The sequence below is a fragment of the Vanacampus margaritifer genome, chromosome 18 (genome assembly GCF_051991255.1).
Source record: "Vanacampus margaritifer isolate UIUO_Vmar chromosome 18, RoL_Vmar_1.0, whole genome shotgun sequence".
In the NCBI taxonomy this organism is placed as follows: domain Eukaryota; kingdom Metazoa; phylum Chordata; class Actinopteri; order Syngnathiformes; family Syngnathidae; genus Vanacampus; species Vanacampus margaritifer.
In genome coordinates this window covers 904,268-921,005 of record NC_135449.1, presented here as the reverse complement: position 1 = coordinate 921,005, position 16,738 = coordinate 904,268, and the positions used below count along the sequence as shown (strand labels likewise).

The 16,738-nt window shown below is 44.5% G+C and overlaps 1 protein-coding gene across 5 annotated transcripts in view; it reads left to right on the top strand.

The window, feature by feature from the left end:
* pald1a (phosphatase domain containing paladin 1a) overlaps positions 1-16,738 on the top strand; it is a 36,969-nt gene that overhangs the window by 7,868 nt on the left and 12,363 nt on the right. For 2 of the 5 annotated variants that reach the window (XM_077550131.1, XM_077550129.1), the window contains 16 exons: positions 7,739-7,933; positions 8,973-9,075; positions 9,948-10,127; positions 10,201-10,365; positions 11,136-11,296; positions 11,368-11,443; positions 11,784-11,938; positions 12,560-12,662; positions 12,741-12,845; positions 12,963-13,058; positions 13,127-13,261; positions 14,172-14,288; positions 14,400-14,579; positions 15,125-15,322; positions 16,183-16,323; positions 16,404-16,475. In XM_077550131.1, the coding sequence (XP_077406257.1) occupies positions 7,752-7,933; positions 8,973-9,075; positions 9,948-10,127; positions 10,201-10,365; positions 11,136-11,296; positions 11,368-11,443; positions 11,784-11,938; positions 12,560-12,662; positions 12,741-12,845; positions 12,963-13,058; positions 13,127-13,261; positions 14,172-14,288; positions 14,400-14,579; positions 15,125-15,322; positions 16,183-16,323; positions 16,404-16,475 (2,169 nt within the window). In that variant the 5' untranslated portion in view covers positions 7,739-7,751. Of the gene's footprint in view, positions 1-1,836; positions 2,018-6,466; positions 6,620-7,738; positions 7,934-8,972; positions 9,076-9,947; positions 10,128-10,200; positions 10,366-11,135; positions 11,297-11,367; positions 11,444-11,783; positions 11,939-12,559; positions 12,663-12,740; positions 12,846-12,962; positions 13,059-13,126; positions 13,262-14,171; positions 14,289-14,399; positions 14,580-15,124; positions 15,323-16,182; positions 16,324-16,403; positions 16,476-16,738 lie in introns of those variants that run through there. The other 3 variants (XM_077550130.1, XM_077550127.1, XM_077550128.1) reach the window with 3 other exon arrangements.

Genomic DNA, 16,738 nt, shown 5'->3' with positions numbered 1-16,738 from the left:
CGCACGCCAGGACAGGGACATTTCGTAAAAGAGGATGTTTCTGTCAGTCTGTCAAAAACGGAACACATCCTCTTTTATGCTTGATTTGCGTGGACTTGCTCTGGAAGTCAAGTGGAGAGTCAACTGAATATTCAGTTGATTTTATTTGAAAACCTTTATTAATTGTACAGGTTCAGTTCAATTTAATTGACATTTTTAATATATATATATATATATATATATATATATCAATCAGAGTATTTGGACCATGAAACACTTTTTTCATGGCTGCAAGTCAAGTGCATCAGTAGTTGTTTTTTAATAGCTGTTTACAAACCTTGCACTTCTTCTACTACTATTCTTTGCCCTTCAGCCCCATGCTGCCCCTCACAGGTCAGTCCTGGTACTGCGCTAGACCTGATGCCCTCTTCTTCAGTGACCAAGAGCAGAAAGAACACAGTTGGCATATTTGTCTTCATCGTGTATGAGCTCCGTCACATCTAAGTGTGACAATTGGCGTGTGTGTGTGTGTGTGTGTGTGTGTGTGTGTGTGTGTGTGTGTGTGCGTGTGTGTGTTTGTTGCTGCTGCTGCAAGTGTTGGCTCAGAAAGAAGGAAGGAACAGGTGTGTCTGCTTTCAATGTTCTTTTGGAAATCAGACGGTTGAGCGCGTTGGTTCCCACGTCGTCGCCGTCTCTGGCGGCACGGCTGTCTGGAAAAGAAAACAAGTGTTGCGTTGGCGAACGTGCAGCTGAAAGCGCGGGCGCGATCAACGGCGTTAAACGCATCCCAAAGCAGCGGCTTAAAGCCGACTTATTTGCCCAGCTGGAGCGCTGTTTGCCTCGCGCACGTCTGGCGTTAAGCGCTAATGAATGGACTGATTAGAGCGCGGAGGTCAATTAGGCTTACGTCACGTCGTCTGTATGCGCTCGCTCGGCAGCCCCCCCTTCTGGTTGCTTGCTGTCGAAACTCACGGATCACCGTATTTGCCATACAAATATATATATTTTGGGTGTATTTTTTGACATTTGATTGTTTGACACGCTGTAAGTGTTTTTTTTTATAATGGCTTTATCTATGCAAATATAATAAATAGGGGTGGAAATTCTCATAATTCGATTCGGGTTTTTGGGTGTGATTCGATTGAGAACGATTTTAGATTCAAAATGATTTGATTACCAGCGATTTCTACCTCAATTTATAGATGCGCAAAGAATGGCCATGATGGCCTCCAGTCGGACTCGCTAATGCTAATTAGCGCGCTACTCGCGGCACTTTGATCTCTTAAAAGAACGTCTTGTCTTACAAAATGCTTCAGGAATGTACACAGAGGAGCATCTTTACGTTACTCATCGGCATATGCTCTTCCTACGCTGCAAAAAAACCAAACTTTCATTGGAATAACTTCATTGTGACTTTTTCTTTTTATTCTCTTATGTAGCGTCAGTGTATCAGAATGCGCGGAAGCACACTGCCCCCAAGTGGCCAAATCGTGTACAACATGAACAGTGCTCCTATGTATTTCTCTATGTCTGGATTATGCTGCCCCCAGGTGGCCATGACGCGATGTTGTTACTTGGAGAGCTAGTGGAAGTATTCTTTTTTGGGGGGAAGGTTTTTGCCCGGTGTAAGAGAGCCGCTGTTTGAATTGTATTAGGTCAGTCTTGTCAAAAGGTCTGAGGCGTGTGTGCGTGAGGCAGCGTGTTGCCAGGAGGCCACGCTGGTCGCGATTGGTCGGCGCCCAAGGAGATGATGAGTAAGCCACTCGTCAGGGTCCGCCCCCACATCCTCTTTTTGCTGCGGCACATGCTCCTCACGCCGCTGCACCCCCCCCCCCCCGCCCCCAAAAATCTGCCGTCTGGTTCAAGGACGCGTCCGCCGTCCTGCGATGATCGGTCGCACGGCGATTGACTGGCACAGATCGTGCGAGTGAGAGCGAACACCGCCTGCGCTGCAAAGCGTTTTTGGAAACATTTTTTGGGGAAATGCAGCATTTTTGTCTCCGACCCTCGGATGTTGGACTCCGCAGCTGAGTTTTAGGTACGGCGCTGATACTTTACAATCGACACCTGCTTCAATAAGACCTGACTAATAAAAGTTAGTGAGCACGTGATGCAGGGAGGGGCAAACTTTTGTGTTAAGGGCCACGTCTGATTTTTTAAAACACAGACGTCATTTGTAAAATAGAATAAAAAAGGATAATTGATTGAAATCATATTGTGAAAACCATTGATTGATCTTCATCATTAATGTTGAAGTGTTGAAGTGTGGGAATGCTGAGACACGTTCAGCTTTCAATTGTCTGCCGATGGATCTGCTTCCCTCGTATTTATTGATAACGTGACTGCTAACAAAAACAGCAGCAGGACCAATTCTCAATGATCTGATCAACTTCAGATGTCATTAAACAGTGCTTCGCAGTGCAGATGGACAATGACCAAAAGTAGGGATAGACCGATTATCATTTGATAATAAATCCATTTAAAAAAAAAGTGTTAACTTCAAGAAGCGAATTCTTTACATTCTCAGAGATGTTTTTGTTTGAAATTAAAACTAAGTGAAGTAAAAATTTAATACTTCAAATACTTTATTTACTGTAGAAAACAATAGATTTTTGTATTTAACTTTTGAAAACATGCTACTGCCCCTTGGGAGATTCACGGAACTTTTTGTTAGATTTTTAAAAGAAATATGTCTTTTGACTAAGATTTTTTGTTGTTGTAAAAAACTCCAATATTTTTTGCTCACTAAACATATACTTTATCATTAAAAAAAATGAAGAGCTGGAGTTTGTATTTTTTGCAAATTTGATGCCAATATTTGACCATTTAGTAAAAAAATGAATATCGGCTCCAAATTTCCGTTATCGGCGTCCTCGACCACTAATAATCGGTGACGTTATCGGCCCTGAAAAAACCCAATTGGTCTTTCTCTAACCAAAAGCGGAAAGTTAAGCAAAAGCCAAATCAGTCACCTGACCCGAATCCCATTGAGCATGCGTTTCACTTGCTGAAGACAAAACGGAAGGAAAAATGGCAACAAACGTCAACATGTGTCCTGTGACTGACCGAGTGACCGATCCGATCTTTATCCCGCACATTTGATCTTTCAATCCACTGCGAGACCAGCGGAGACGAGCCAGAATATTCATCACAACGCAAAACGTCCGCCCACACGTGGTGGCGGTTGCGCAGCGGCATCAACTCAAATAAATTACAGGCAGCCATTTTAAACGCAGATCTGCAAAGGCTTTTTTTAGTAGCTTGTCATTGGACTGTCAGGAAAGCAGGCGGAAGCGCCACCGCGGGATTTGTCATATTCATCGCACCAGCATACTTTGCACTTTTTATTTTTTTCTTTCTTTTTTTTTTTTGTGTCTCCTTCTGCCGCGCGCGTGAATTTGTCATTGCGGCCGTGCAAAATCGCGTTTTGACGGGCAAAACTCGGGAACAATGCGTTGCCGGCAGGAAGGAAGCGCTGAGCTCATTTCCTTATTTGGGCGCAGGAAGTGGCAATGTCCTGCGCGAGCCAGCCGGCAGCGACACGCGTGTGCGACCGCAAAGAGGACGTTGCGAAGCCATTAGGAGCCAGCACTTCCTGTCAAGGTGCGCCAACGCTTCCTGGTGTCAAGTTCAGCAATGAAAGGCCAGCGTCCGCACTTCAAATGCGTTTCTCGCACCATATGCTCAAAGGCGCCATGAATCTATCCATTATTCAATCGATTCATGGACTAATCAGATTTTCATTTTGTATATTACAAAAGCATTTTTTTCCCCAATTAGGGTTTATTAACCAGTCATAGCGATTGGTGTGTTTTTTTTCCCGGGGTTGCTTGAGTGAAAACGACTGCAAGTGAATGAATTAAAATGTCTTGCGAAATGTGGAAACCTGCTTTGGAAATAGAAAACCTTCAACTTGCTCCATTTTAGGGCGGGGCTTAAAAAAATCAAATCATCGGAATCGAATCGGTTTTCCTTTTCAAGCCCAATATTAATTCATAAAACCATGAATCGATTGTTTAAATATCTATTACGATTATTTAAATATCTTTTATTATCATAATTAAAAAAAAAAAATGAACTGACTATTTTCCTGAAATGTGTTGTTCACGTGAACTTAAAAGTATTTTATTTACGGAAGACATGCACTTTAAGATCAATCAGAATATTTGTAGTTTATATTTATAATGATTGAATTGGAATTCATGAAACTATTTTCATCTCATCTTTTGCTGATGTCAATGTTTGTGCAATACTTGAGTGATCGTATCACCTTCATTTTATCCATAAACGAAATCCTTTGACCATCTATTGCCTCCGCGATCCTGATGTCCTTCACATTGTTCCATAATGAACCGATATCGGATTGAACTGAAGTGAACGGAAATGGAACGGATCGAGGAAATGTGGACTTGACGGCCGCCTGCTCAATTCCCGCTCGATTGTCTTTGACTGTGAAACGCGAGTCGTCGGCGTCTTCCGCTCTCAACTTGTCGGCCCAAATTGTTCCACCTTGTTGTCGTGTGTCAAACTCTCCCGAGTGAAGGCGAGCGAGCGAGTGCCGCATCCTTCCTCGAACCGGCAGCAGCAGATGCATCCTGCAGCTGCAGGCTCCTTCCTGCCTCGCGCCCCTTTTGTCCCACAGACGATGGCACGGCGAGGTCGCTCGAGACGCCGGCGGAATTTCAATGGGCCGCCCCTGAATGGGCCCACGCTGGCTGGCGGGAGGTTCCAGTCGCCATGGTTTCCCGGCACCAGCCAGCGACTTGCCATTCCAATTGGATCCGAGTGCGTGTCCAGAGTACGGCGCCGGGCGGGCTCTTTGGGTTCCGCAAATGCAGCTTCCATTTTGGATCAACAGCTGGCCGGCCCGCTTTAGAGTGCCTTGTTGTTGGCGGTGTGCGGAGTGGGGGGGAAAGGAGGCGGAGTCCGACTTGACAAGGGGCTTCAGGATGGTGTGGCCATTTTCGAGTGCCTCATTGTTGGCAGTGAGTGCACGCAGGCAAGGTGGAAAAGCACCAGAATTTCCGACGGGATCTTGTTGTCATGGAAACGTCTTGTTGTCATGGAAACGTCTTGTTGTCATATCCACAAGGACTTGAATGATCTTTTTTCCTGTCCATTTCCTGCTTAAAAATTTCGAAATATTTGTTGTCACAAAAAAGTTATATTTTGTTTTATACATCACGTTAATGCTAATAATCTTTTTTGTTTTGCCACCACTTGAGTTTTTTTGGGAAACGTTTGGACAGCCCTGCGCCACACGTTTGCATTTTTGTGTTTGTAACGTGTCTCCGCACTGGCAGAGGAAATCCATTTTTTTTTTTTCTTTATTGTCCCTGTGAGGCCTCGTTGACTTGCGGGGACACGACGACGACGACGGCCGGCCTCGCTGAGAAGTGGCCTGGATTGGCTCTTCAGGAGGATGTTTATGACTCGGGGCTATTTTCTGCCCGGGCCTCCGCCCCGCCCGCTGCTGCGCTGGCCAATTCAGGCCAGTCAATGTGGTCGCGTCGGTACGTTTGCAATGCGCACTTAGATGGACGGAACCATTTTGGACAATAAGCATTAATGCTTTCAAACCTTACAACAAATTCAAGCTAAGCAATTAAAAATGTTGACGCCAATAACCCCCCACCACTTTTTTTTTTTTTTTACTGAATCTGAATATCGGCTTTAAATATCGGTTACCGGTTTCCTTGATCTGTACTTCAAAATAAAATCATGCCCTGTATAATTAGAGTTTCAGCACACCTTATTTAGCCTCATGGTGTGTTTTTTTTGTCATCAGTCACACTCAAACTCTTTTGTGTTTGTTTATTGATCGTGGCTGTTAAATAAAAACCACAAAAGTGTGGTGAAGCAGTGCTATGAAAATGCATGCTTTTATTTTGAAAGCCTGACGACGTTGCCTGAGTGTTGAGAGATTTGCATTGTTGAGCGCGCCGTTTCGTCTCTTGAACCCGTCATGCATAAATATGCAAATTTAGGAAATACTTTGGATGAAGGACTGACAAGTGGCCGAGTCACGTTTTTTTTTGGAGGGTTGTTTGTATGAAATGCTAGCGGAAATCTGAAGATTGGGACAACATTTTGCTGAAAAATGAAAACTAGGGCATAGAAAGGTGAGTTGGTGATTTTTTTGGGGGGGAATCCGAGTTTTCATCACAGGACGTTGTCCAGATCGGCTACAAAGTTTCCTTCTAAAAGCCAAAACGCGAGCGTCCTTCTCCGTCCTGCGCTTCTTGGATTGATTGCGTCCAATGACGGTTCGAGCCGAGCGGACTTTCTCATACGCAGCCGCTCACCGCCAAAGTGACTTGAACGTTACGTTGGAAGCCATCTGGACACCACATGGAGCACTGTAACAAGCCGGGTTTTTTTCTTCTTTTTTTTTTTCACATTTTTGGATGTCCCGCAAGGGGGGAGGCGGCTTGGCTGGTTTCTGTTGGGACCCAATGCCAAGTTCTCACACTCCTTTGTGGACCATGGCGGACAACAAGCAGCGCAGAAAAGCCTCTGGAAGTGCAAGTCTGCCGTCCGGCCACTCGTAAGATGACACATTGTGCTTTTTCTTCTTTTTTTTGTCTTTTGCGGTGCTGCTGATGCGCATTCCAAAGGATGGAGACGCAAATGCTATGTGGTGAGGATTCAAATAGATCCGGCAACGGGAATACTTGACGTCCTTTTATGGAACGACAACTCGTGGCTCAGTCATGTTGGGCTGTCGTGTTTTCTTCAGGACGGGATTCTTTTTTTTTTTGGGGGGGGGGTCTCGGACCTCAAGTAAGAGCGACTTTGTTGTCGACTTGGAGTTGCTCCAGTCGGCTCAAGACGCAACAAAAAGGAGAGCAGCGGTCCGAGTTCACGTCCGGTCTCGATTGAAAAGTGTTTGTACCTGGGCCGACATGTCCGTCCATGTCCCTCGACTCTGTCCCGCAACTCAAGGATGAAAAGGATTTCTCCGTTAAACGGAGCCCCACAAATAAAAGTATTCAAATCCAATTTTGCATTTGGGATTTTCATGCGCTTTAAAAACGATCCTTAACATGCAGCGGTGTCTTAAGTGAGTTGAATTCTGTCTGTAACCTAAACCGTTTGTATCTCAAATCATCTTTCCCCATTGAAATGAATGGAAATGTCATTTATTTGTTCCCGTCTAGAATAAAACCCAACAAAAAATGTTTAGAATGTTTTTTTTTTTTTTAATGTGACGAATGGCACCTTTTGCCACATTTGTGGCTTTATTGTGGGAATGCTGGAATGCACACCTCCCAGGTTCAAGTCTTCCTTTTATTCATTTATCTTTTAACTACAATTAATACTTTGTCATTTCCACGTAATTTATCTTTCAATTGACTTCATAAGCATTCAGCTCTCAGCATTCCCACGCAAATTCTGCAGAAATTGCACTTAGTCAAGTTTCAATGGACATTGTGCTGCTCCTTCTGGTGTGCACACCTTGGCCACCAGGGGGCAGTACAATACAGTACATCATGGAGACGGTCTCAGTTGCTCAGTATGGCAGGAATATGATTTGTTCTTTGCAGAGGATAAATAATATGTGCCTATTGTTTTTATTCTCAGTCTACATGTGTTGCGCCACGTTGGAATGAGTTGCGTTAACCGCCACTCCAGTGTTTGTATCTCACGTTTTGTCATGTCAAAGCAAAAACGACTGCTTGTCTCATTTGAAAAAAATCATTCCGGGTCAAGTCCTAAATGTTCATCAATTTCAATTTCGAATGTGCGTCCCCCACAGCTGCGGGTGGAGCATGGGTACAACTGCCAGCGCAGCGCCGCCGCCGCCGCAGTCGCCGCCGCTTGAAAGTGACCACGGCAACGGGATGGCCGACAGCAGGCCGTCGCTCAGCATGAGCCCCTTTCACACCGTCAACGTCCACAACAACAAGGCCAAGTCCATCATCACCAACAAGGTCGCACCTGTGGTCATCACGTAAGTCCCTCCCCGAATACGCGTTCTGTGGATTGGGTGCCAATTCCCTTTGATCACTGGCAAGGTGTGACCCCTCCTCTGTGGGTGGTGTAGACCCCCACCCCCCTCCCCCCTCCCCCCTCCTCCCCGGCATAGTAACGACTCGAATGAAGCGTTTTACTCGCGTCCATCATTGAATATTTTATTTGTCCACTTGGGGTCGCTAGCCTCACTTTCTACTGTAGGATCTGCGACTTGAGTGTATTTGACTTTAAAAGGCGGGGCCTGACCTTGTGAGTGACGTGGGTGTCAGCGAATGAGCATTCTAAAAGTAATCGTTATTTGCAGCTCTCGTTTCGTGTTAAGGATAAAGATTCCATTTTTAGTTTGCGTTATTCTCCCCCATGAATGGTCGCAGTTGGCATCGTAACTCCATTTTTGGTGATGAACCCGACACCCCACCCCCCCTTCCCCTCTTGGCCCCCAGCCCTCTTATCATCTCATTTGTCAGCGCAGGCTTTGTCAACACTGGCTGATAATTGAATTGACCCCTCTCACCAGGCCGCGTGTGCGTGCGTGCGTGCGTGCGTGCGTGCGTGTGCTTGAGTTTTTAAATGATGCTTGGTTTTTGTTTTGTCTTGACTTCAGTTAGTTTTCATTAATTTTTTGGGTGGGTTTGTTACTATTTATTTATTTATTTACTTATCTAAAATAAATGGAGTATTTTCTGAGTGCCAGATTTTTTTATTTTTATTTTTAAAGTCTTGTGCAAGCAAGTAAACAATTGTCAAACGTCTGCTTGACTTTCCTTTTTGTGTACACGGACGAGCAATATCCAAAATAAAAACGTTTTAAAAAAACACATGTATGTTATTATTGACAAAGATTCACGTGAAGGACATTTTTGCTATAATTATAATTCATTTTACAAACATGAAATGTACTTTGAATTAGTTTTAGTTTTAAAGCATTTTCATTTTTATTTTGTTTTGATATCAACAATGTGTTTTCATTAACAAAAATAACCAAGATGTGTGTGTGTGTGTGTGTGTGTTTGCAGCTATAATTGCAAGCAGGAATTTCAGATTCACGATGACATCCGCAAGAGCAACTACAAAGTCGGACGTCTATCGGACGCCATGCCTGAGCATTACCTGGTGCAGGTACCGAACGCTGGGCCGCACACACACGCACACACAAACAGCAGTGTGGTGCAGGAACACGTTTAAGTGGGCGGGGGGGGGTGTCGTCTATTGTATGAGGGAGGTTGTGAACCTTTTCTCAGGACTTTGATGTTGCCGCGTATTTGCCAAACGATCTCAAGCCTCGCTCGGCTGCAACGGCGAGCGCGTCCGCCGTCGCGCCTGAGCTTCATCGCATCTTTTCACAATTTGGCTTCGCGTTCTATTCGCGCATAAAACGTGACCGTTGTCTTCTAAAACTCACTTTGACTTTAATAATAATCATTTCAATGGAATGTCCTCATTTTGTTCTCGAATAAAAACTGCCATCATCATAAAGCTTGATTCCAAACTTTCCACTCAAGGTCTGGATTTTCCTGTCTTTAAAAATGAAAACAAAACCAAATGAAAAGCGCTGCTTGCTCTTTGGTTGAACTTCCAGCGTGCAAGCAGCGTCACAAATAGCACTTTTGTGCATGTTGATGGGAAACAAACCTCAAAACAAAGCGAAAGCTGTCAATTAACGCATTTCTTACCCTGTAATTACTTCAGCATCCGTGGCAATGTTAAAGATGGTGATGAAGATGATGATGATGATGATGATGATGATGATGGTGGGGCATATGAACTCAAGGACCGCTGCGATGTTCCTTTAAATAACCGACAACATATTTCACAGCCTTCTAATAAGCAACTGCAACAAGTTGCCACTAGATGGCAGCAGCTACCACACAACACATTTGGACATTTGGAACATTTCACAGCGAAAAAAAAAGACAAGTTAAGAAATATGATTGTGACATTTGGAGTTTTTTTTCACTGGGTTCTGTTGTGTTGCGGCCTTTTGGTCCCAGGGCGAGTACTTCATGGTGCAGGACGTGTACAGCAAAGCGGACGTCCTCGGCACCACCAGCTCCGTGGGGGCGCCCAACTTCCGGCAGGTGAAGGGCTCGTACCCGCTCTACGGGATGGGCCAGCCCAGCCTCAGCGGCTTCAAGCGGGTCCTGCAGAGGCTCCAAGCGCAAGGACACCAGGTCAGCTGCCGTCTTGGGCGCCGTCGCACCGTCGGGCCTTTCAGTTGAGCTCACGTGACGATGTTCTCGCCAGGAGGTGGTCTTCGTCTGCGTGCGGGAGGAGCCGGTGGTCTTCCTGCACAAGGGCGACGACTTTGTCCCGTACACCCCCAGGAGGAAGGAGAACCTCCACGAGAACCTGCACGGCCTGCAAAAGGGGGAACCGGTGGAAGCCCTGGAGCTTAGCATCAGGAAGGAGGTGACATCCCAAATGAAGCGCATATTTTATATCTGTCCTTTTTCTCTCTCTCTCTTTTGTTTTCCACATTTTATACTCCTTCCTAATGTACAGTCATTTCATAATAATTCATAAAATTGCACTGTAAAAAAAGAGGGATTTTGATTTGTGTTGAGGTCATTTTCTGCCACTAGATGGCATCATTGCATTTCCAAGACATTGGTGGCAGCTCAGTACATTTTACTTTTCATACTAACTCATTTGTTCCCCAAAACGTATAAATACGTTCTATTTTTAATGTTTTAAGTTTCCCAAAGACGTATTTATACGTTTATTGTTACTATTTTAATGCTAAGAGCATACAGAAAGAAGGCTTTGATGCAACGGGTGAAAAATGGTAGTTATCAGAAAAACGTCCAGCAGGTGGCAGCATAGTATAAAAGATCAACCAGGGCCATGTTGCTTCAGTGAAAATGAACTAAGAGCATTCTAATCTTTAACATGACGTAACTTGTGAAATTCTGCACTTTTTAAAAGTTGTAAAATACAACTTGTCCCCGTCTCCACAAATATATGCATTATTATTCCATTTATGAACGCAAAATGTTGACGTCGTTGCGACTGGAATTCCCCCACTAACCGGCTTTTCCATTAATCGCTTGTTTAAAAAAAAAATTGTGCCGTTAATGGAACTTTAACACAAAATTATTTTGCCCCTCCCCCCTGCTATAAACATCTGTTGTTGTTGTCGTTTTGTATAAGTGGCCCAGCTTTTGTTTTTTGTCCCTCAGCTCCACGACTTTGCCAAACTCAACGAGAACATCTACTACGTCTACAACGACATCGAGTACCTGAAAGACGAACCTCAGAAGATGGCGATCTCGTGCGAGGAGGACATCCACGTGACCGAGGAGGTCTACAAGCGGCCCGTGTTCACCATGCCCACCTACAGGTGCGCGCCGCTCTTCTTGTGGGCGTGGCTCGGAAAACCGGCAGCCGCATTTGTTGCCTTCTTCTTTGCAGCTATTACAGATTAGCGCTGCCCGTGGAAGGCGCACCTTTGGAAGAAGACTTTGATGCGTTTATCAACATCCTTCGGGTGAGTCCAACTCGCCTTCTTTATACAAGACCAACATATTGGGACATGGACGCAATTCTCATCTTTTTGTCTGCTCATTGACCATCTGCACTGTGCTGTACCGTCCGAAGCATTTGGCTGAATATGAGAAGACAATCTCATATAGAATTGAGTAAAATAGCCGAGCGGCTGATTATCCCATTTCTTTTGTTCCTTTCAAAAGTGAGAGGCAGACATTGACCAACTAGTCATTTTACAGCCAAAAAGGTGAGAACTGTGTCCATGTGCCAGTATTTCTGCCTCAAATGTGACGAGTACTCAATACTGGTACTTGCTGAACTCCCTTTTCCTCCCCTCCCAGGAGAGTCCCGGTTTGTCCCGACAACACGACGCGACAACCAAGCCGCCGGCGCTGCTCTTCAGCTGCCAGGTGGGCGTCGGCCGCACCAACCTGGCCATGATCCTGGGCGCCCTGGCCATCAATCGGCTCCGGGGCGACTCGCACCCGCCGCCTCCGTAAGGGATCCTTGTCATCACCCGGTCATTGTTTTCACTTCAGAGAGTTTTTAAAGTGTTTTTTTAAGTACTTGCTAGTGCTGCTCGATTATGGAAAAAATAATCAGCATGATTCTTCAAACGATTATTTTTTGGTACAAAACAAGAAAATGTTTAAGCATTTTATAAATATTAAGACCAATTAAAAAAAATGGAAACATTATAATTATCTAAGTTCCTTTTGGACCAAGCAGAATTTATAATAATAACATATAATTGTAATAATATATATTTATCTAATTATGCAAGTTCCTTTTGGATGAAACATTTTATTAAATAAGTTATTTAAAAAGTTGCAAATGTATACATTTAAACAACTCCAAAATTAGTATTAATAATTTTGATTCTGTAATTGTGGAGTTAATTAAATTTCCATTAATTGCACAACCTTGCTTTTACACCAAGACGCCACCAGATGGCGCCAAGGCAACATTTTATCTCACGCCTCGCTTTGGGCTGAGCACAAACACAGCGACTAGAAAGTTTTCAGCAAATTGAGGAAGATAAAAAAAAAAAATCATCCTAGCGGGGTAACGCTATGTTGCCACGCTAGGATGTCACATTGCATCATGAATTTTGCAGAATTAAGGAGGCATCAGAGGCACCCACGGAACCCAGACCCGTTTTCCGCATCATCCAGTCTGTGATCGCCAGGCTGCCAAATGGGCAGCAAGTCCTGGAGGAGGTGAATTTCTCTCACGGGGTTGATTGCGGGATGGTGCACGGGTGCAATCAGTGACGCTGCGTGCGTGTTTGTCGTCAGGTGGACCAGGCCATTGCGCTGTGCTCGCAAATGCACAACATCAAAGAGGCAATATACGAGAACAAAAGGAAGCTGGAGGGCATCGGAGATGATTTCCAGATTCAGGTTGGTGCTTTTTCACATTTTCACATGCGGGGAAAAAAATCCTACCTGAATTCCAGTTGACGAATACAAACATCCCCGGCAGTCGCTGACAAATATCCTGCTTGTGTCGCCTGTTAGGGAAACAGCACCAAAGAGTACTTCCTCAACAGAACCCGGCAGAGCTTGGAGCGCTACTTCTACCTGATTGTGTTTAACGCGTACCTCCACGAGCAGGTGAGTGTCGGGGATGACGCCATCTACTGGCCGGGCCCGGCAGCTAAAGTCGCGTGCGGCCTTTGCAGTATCCCCTCGCCTTCGTTTGCAACTTCAGCCAGTGGATGTGCCGCCACACTTGGCTCTACCGCCTGCTGGCCCGGATGGACCTTTCCGAGCTGTCGGCGCCGCCCGAGCTGGTGACCAGAGGAGCCCGTGTCCTGGCGAGTAACCGTTGCATCCACCAAGGGAGCTTTACTTGGAATTTGCTTCAAGCCGTTTATTGTCACTACCAGTTGTAGTCAGTTAGCGCAACGCTAACGCATGATGGGAAATGTCATAGACCGGCTATTGGGGTGGGGGCGGGGGACCTCATGATTTATTTATTATTTTTATTTTTTTTACTTTCAGGTGTTTTTATTCCTTTAAATTAGGTTTTTATTATTATTATTTTACAACTCATAAGGTTACCATTTTCCATTCATGTTGTGACTTCATTCTCATACAATTGAGATTACCGATATTTATTTATTTTTCTTGTCAAAATGTTGACTTAAAATTAGGACTTCCTATTCACAAGCTTGTGATTCTTGCCAAATTCAAATTAATTATGATTTTATTGATTTTTTTAATTCCGTTTTTGTTCTAACTTTATTCTTATAATATTCCAACTCATAATTAGCAACATTAATCATTTTCTCTAAACGTATAAAAACAATTTACATTAAAACAGCCTTAATTTTTTTCATTTTGTTTTTGTGGGGTTTTTTTTACTATTTTTTTTCAAGATTTATTTACCAGTAAATGTGTATTTTGGTGATAAAAAATACTTTAATAATAATAATTTTAAGAAAACAGTATGTATTATGATAAAAAAAAAACATTAAAGGTGTAATTTTTAAGGAAAAAACCCTCTTGTGTTTTTGCAAGAATAAAGTTTTCACCAAAAAAATAAGCAATTTTATGAGTAAAAACTTTATTGAATAATCACAATATTACCAGGAAAAAAAGTTGTGCATTGAAAACGCTATATATTTGAATTCAATGCCATTTTTCTCATTTGAGCGTTTCAAGTGAAAGCAGCACTATTTGCCGCAGCCGCCGAAGTGACGGCAGCGTTTGTGCGCTGTGCAGGTGGCCGGCGAGTATTTAGCACCCGACGTACTGAGCACCGCCAAGGAGATGAAAGCGCTCAACTTCCGACGCGTGCCCAAGATGGCCGTCTACGGGATGGCGCAGCCCACGTCCGAGGTGCCGCGCAATCCGTGCCCGCGTGTTTTCTTAATGGGCTTATTTTCTTCAGTCGATCCCTTGTTCCAAATGCATGTTTTGTGTTCTGGTTGGGCGTGCGCGCGCGCGCAGGCGGCCGGAGCCGTGCTGGCCCACTTGACGGACGAGAAGCGCCAGCACAGCCGCATTCTGTGGGTCAACCTGCAGGAGGAGCTGCTTTTGGAAGCCAACGGGCAGATCTTCACCCCCAGGGAGCCCTCGTGCTTGGATCAGCACATTGCCGTCCCGGCGTCAGACCCGCTCGTCATTGAGGTCAAAAGGGAAACTTTTTTTTCTTTTGAACCCTTAACTCATTCAAACCCAAATATGTTTTTTTTTTTTTAATGCTAGAGCATACAGCTTTTGACATGAAGAGGTTGCTTAAAACAATGGTAGTGATTACAAAAAATGACCAGCAGGTGGCAACAGAGTATAAGAGATCAGCCATGTTGCAACAACTTCTTTTTGCCAGTGTTTTCAACAGATTTGTGAATAATAATGAAACTATATTCTAATACAAATATACTTTTTTTAGAGACTCTACTGTAATCTTTCTTTTGGTCGGTTCCATGCTTTGATAGCAATAGAACACAATATTCTGTGGGACTTGCAAAATCAGTCCAAATCCAGTCAAGCAACCGGGAGCGAAGGGGGTTGCTTCAGTGAAAATGGCTGCTGGGAGTGAATGAGTGGAAAAACTGTTTGTATCAAATATGTCCCGTTTTAACAGCATGAAAACGACCTTAAATGTCCTTCACCTTGAAATTTCGGGAAACAAAATAACACTGCTGCGCTTGGACATTTGTTTCTGATTTTAGAAACTGGAGTCGTCCCTGAAGGAGGAGATCGTGCGAGCCCAGAAGTGGCTGGAGGTGACTCTGGAGCAGGAGAAGCAGATGAAGATGTTGAAGAGCGTCCTGACGGCGCGGGAGATCCTGGCGCCGCACGAGAAGGCCACGCCGGGCCTCGCCTACAAACGCGTCCCTCTTCCCGACTGCGCCGCCCCCCGAGAGGAGGTAAGCGCCGATCCGTCTTTATTCACAAAAATGCAAAGTGGCTAAAGATTGGTCGCGAACCTGAGCTCGCAAGAGCCAAAGCTGCACTCTGGTTTGCAGACTCCCACGTCACTCACCAGGCTAGGCCAAGTCACACACATTCAACGTCACACATATTAAAGTGTAGAACGTTAAGTGAACAAAAATAATATCGTCACCTCATATGCATATTTTTGTTGCTTTTACTCAAGTAATCGGGTAACGGATAAAATAATGCATCATGGATTCATTGTGAAGAACTTTGTCACATACCAAATTGAATAACACCAGGGTTATAATAATTTGGGAGTTTGTTTTTATTTCAATTTGAAGTTTTTTTTATTTTGTTAGTTTTAATTCGTTTTAGTTGTTGTTTTTAAATGCTTAGTTTTAGTTAGTTTCAGTATTGGCTTTCGTTTTTATTTTATTACTTTATTATTTATTTTATAAGTCAAGCAGGCAAAATGGCCGCCTCATCTGAAGGTTCTTTTCTATTGGCTGCTGCTAGATGACGTCACTTCTGTGTGACACTTTCAAACGTCCTTATTCCGGTTCATTTAAAAATAAATATACTTGAATCACATTTAAAAGCATCCCCTAAGGCTCATGTATTAAATTCATTAATCCATAGTTTTATCAAATGTTTGTTTCAGGTAGCATTTTCGTTTGTATTTTACTTCGTTAACTAAAATAACCTTGAATACCACTAGAGGGAGCCAAAGTCCTACTAATACCACACTGAGAATCACCGCAATAGAGAATCCGAAAAGCGCTTACGTCGGTGTTACGTGGTGCTTTGAAATACCGAAAATACCCCAAAATGCTCCCGGTGTTTCCTGCAGGATTTCGACAAGCTGCTGGACGCCATGAAGAGCTCGCTGGCCGAGGACTCGCGCTCGGCCTTCGTCTTCAACTGCTCCAACGGCCGAGGCAGGACCACGGCGGCCATGGTGCTCTCCGTGCTCACTCTGTGGCACTTCAACGTACGACGCGGCCCGTCTCGCCTCCCCCGCGTCGCTCGGGTGCCGATTGGACTCAAGCAGCAGTTGTTTGTCGCTCGCAGGGCTTCCCCGAGTTCCCCGAAGACGAGATTGTCAGCGTCCCTGATGCAAAGTACACGAAAGGGGAATTTCAGGTACATTTTCACCTGCGCACGTTTTCCCCTCTTCTTGTTCAAATGAGACATCCGTTGGTGAAACCATGATTTCCGTGTCGGTGACGTTTGCTTTCTTCTGCTGTGCCTCGATGGAAACAATTCGTCACACACGACTCGCCCGTCTCGGAATAGATGGCAAGCCGTGGTGCACTTGGGAGGGGGGGAGGGGGTCGGGGTTGCCATGGAAACCTGGCAGGCTACCAGTTGAACTTTTTCAGCTTTCATTCTTGATGTAAAGAATA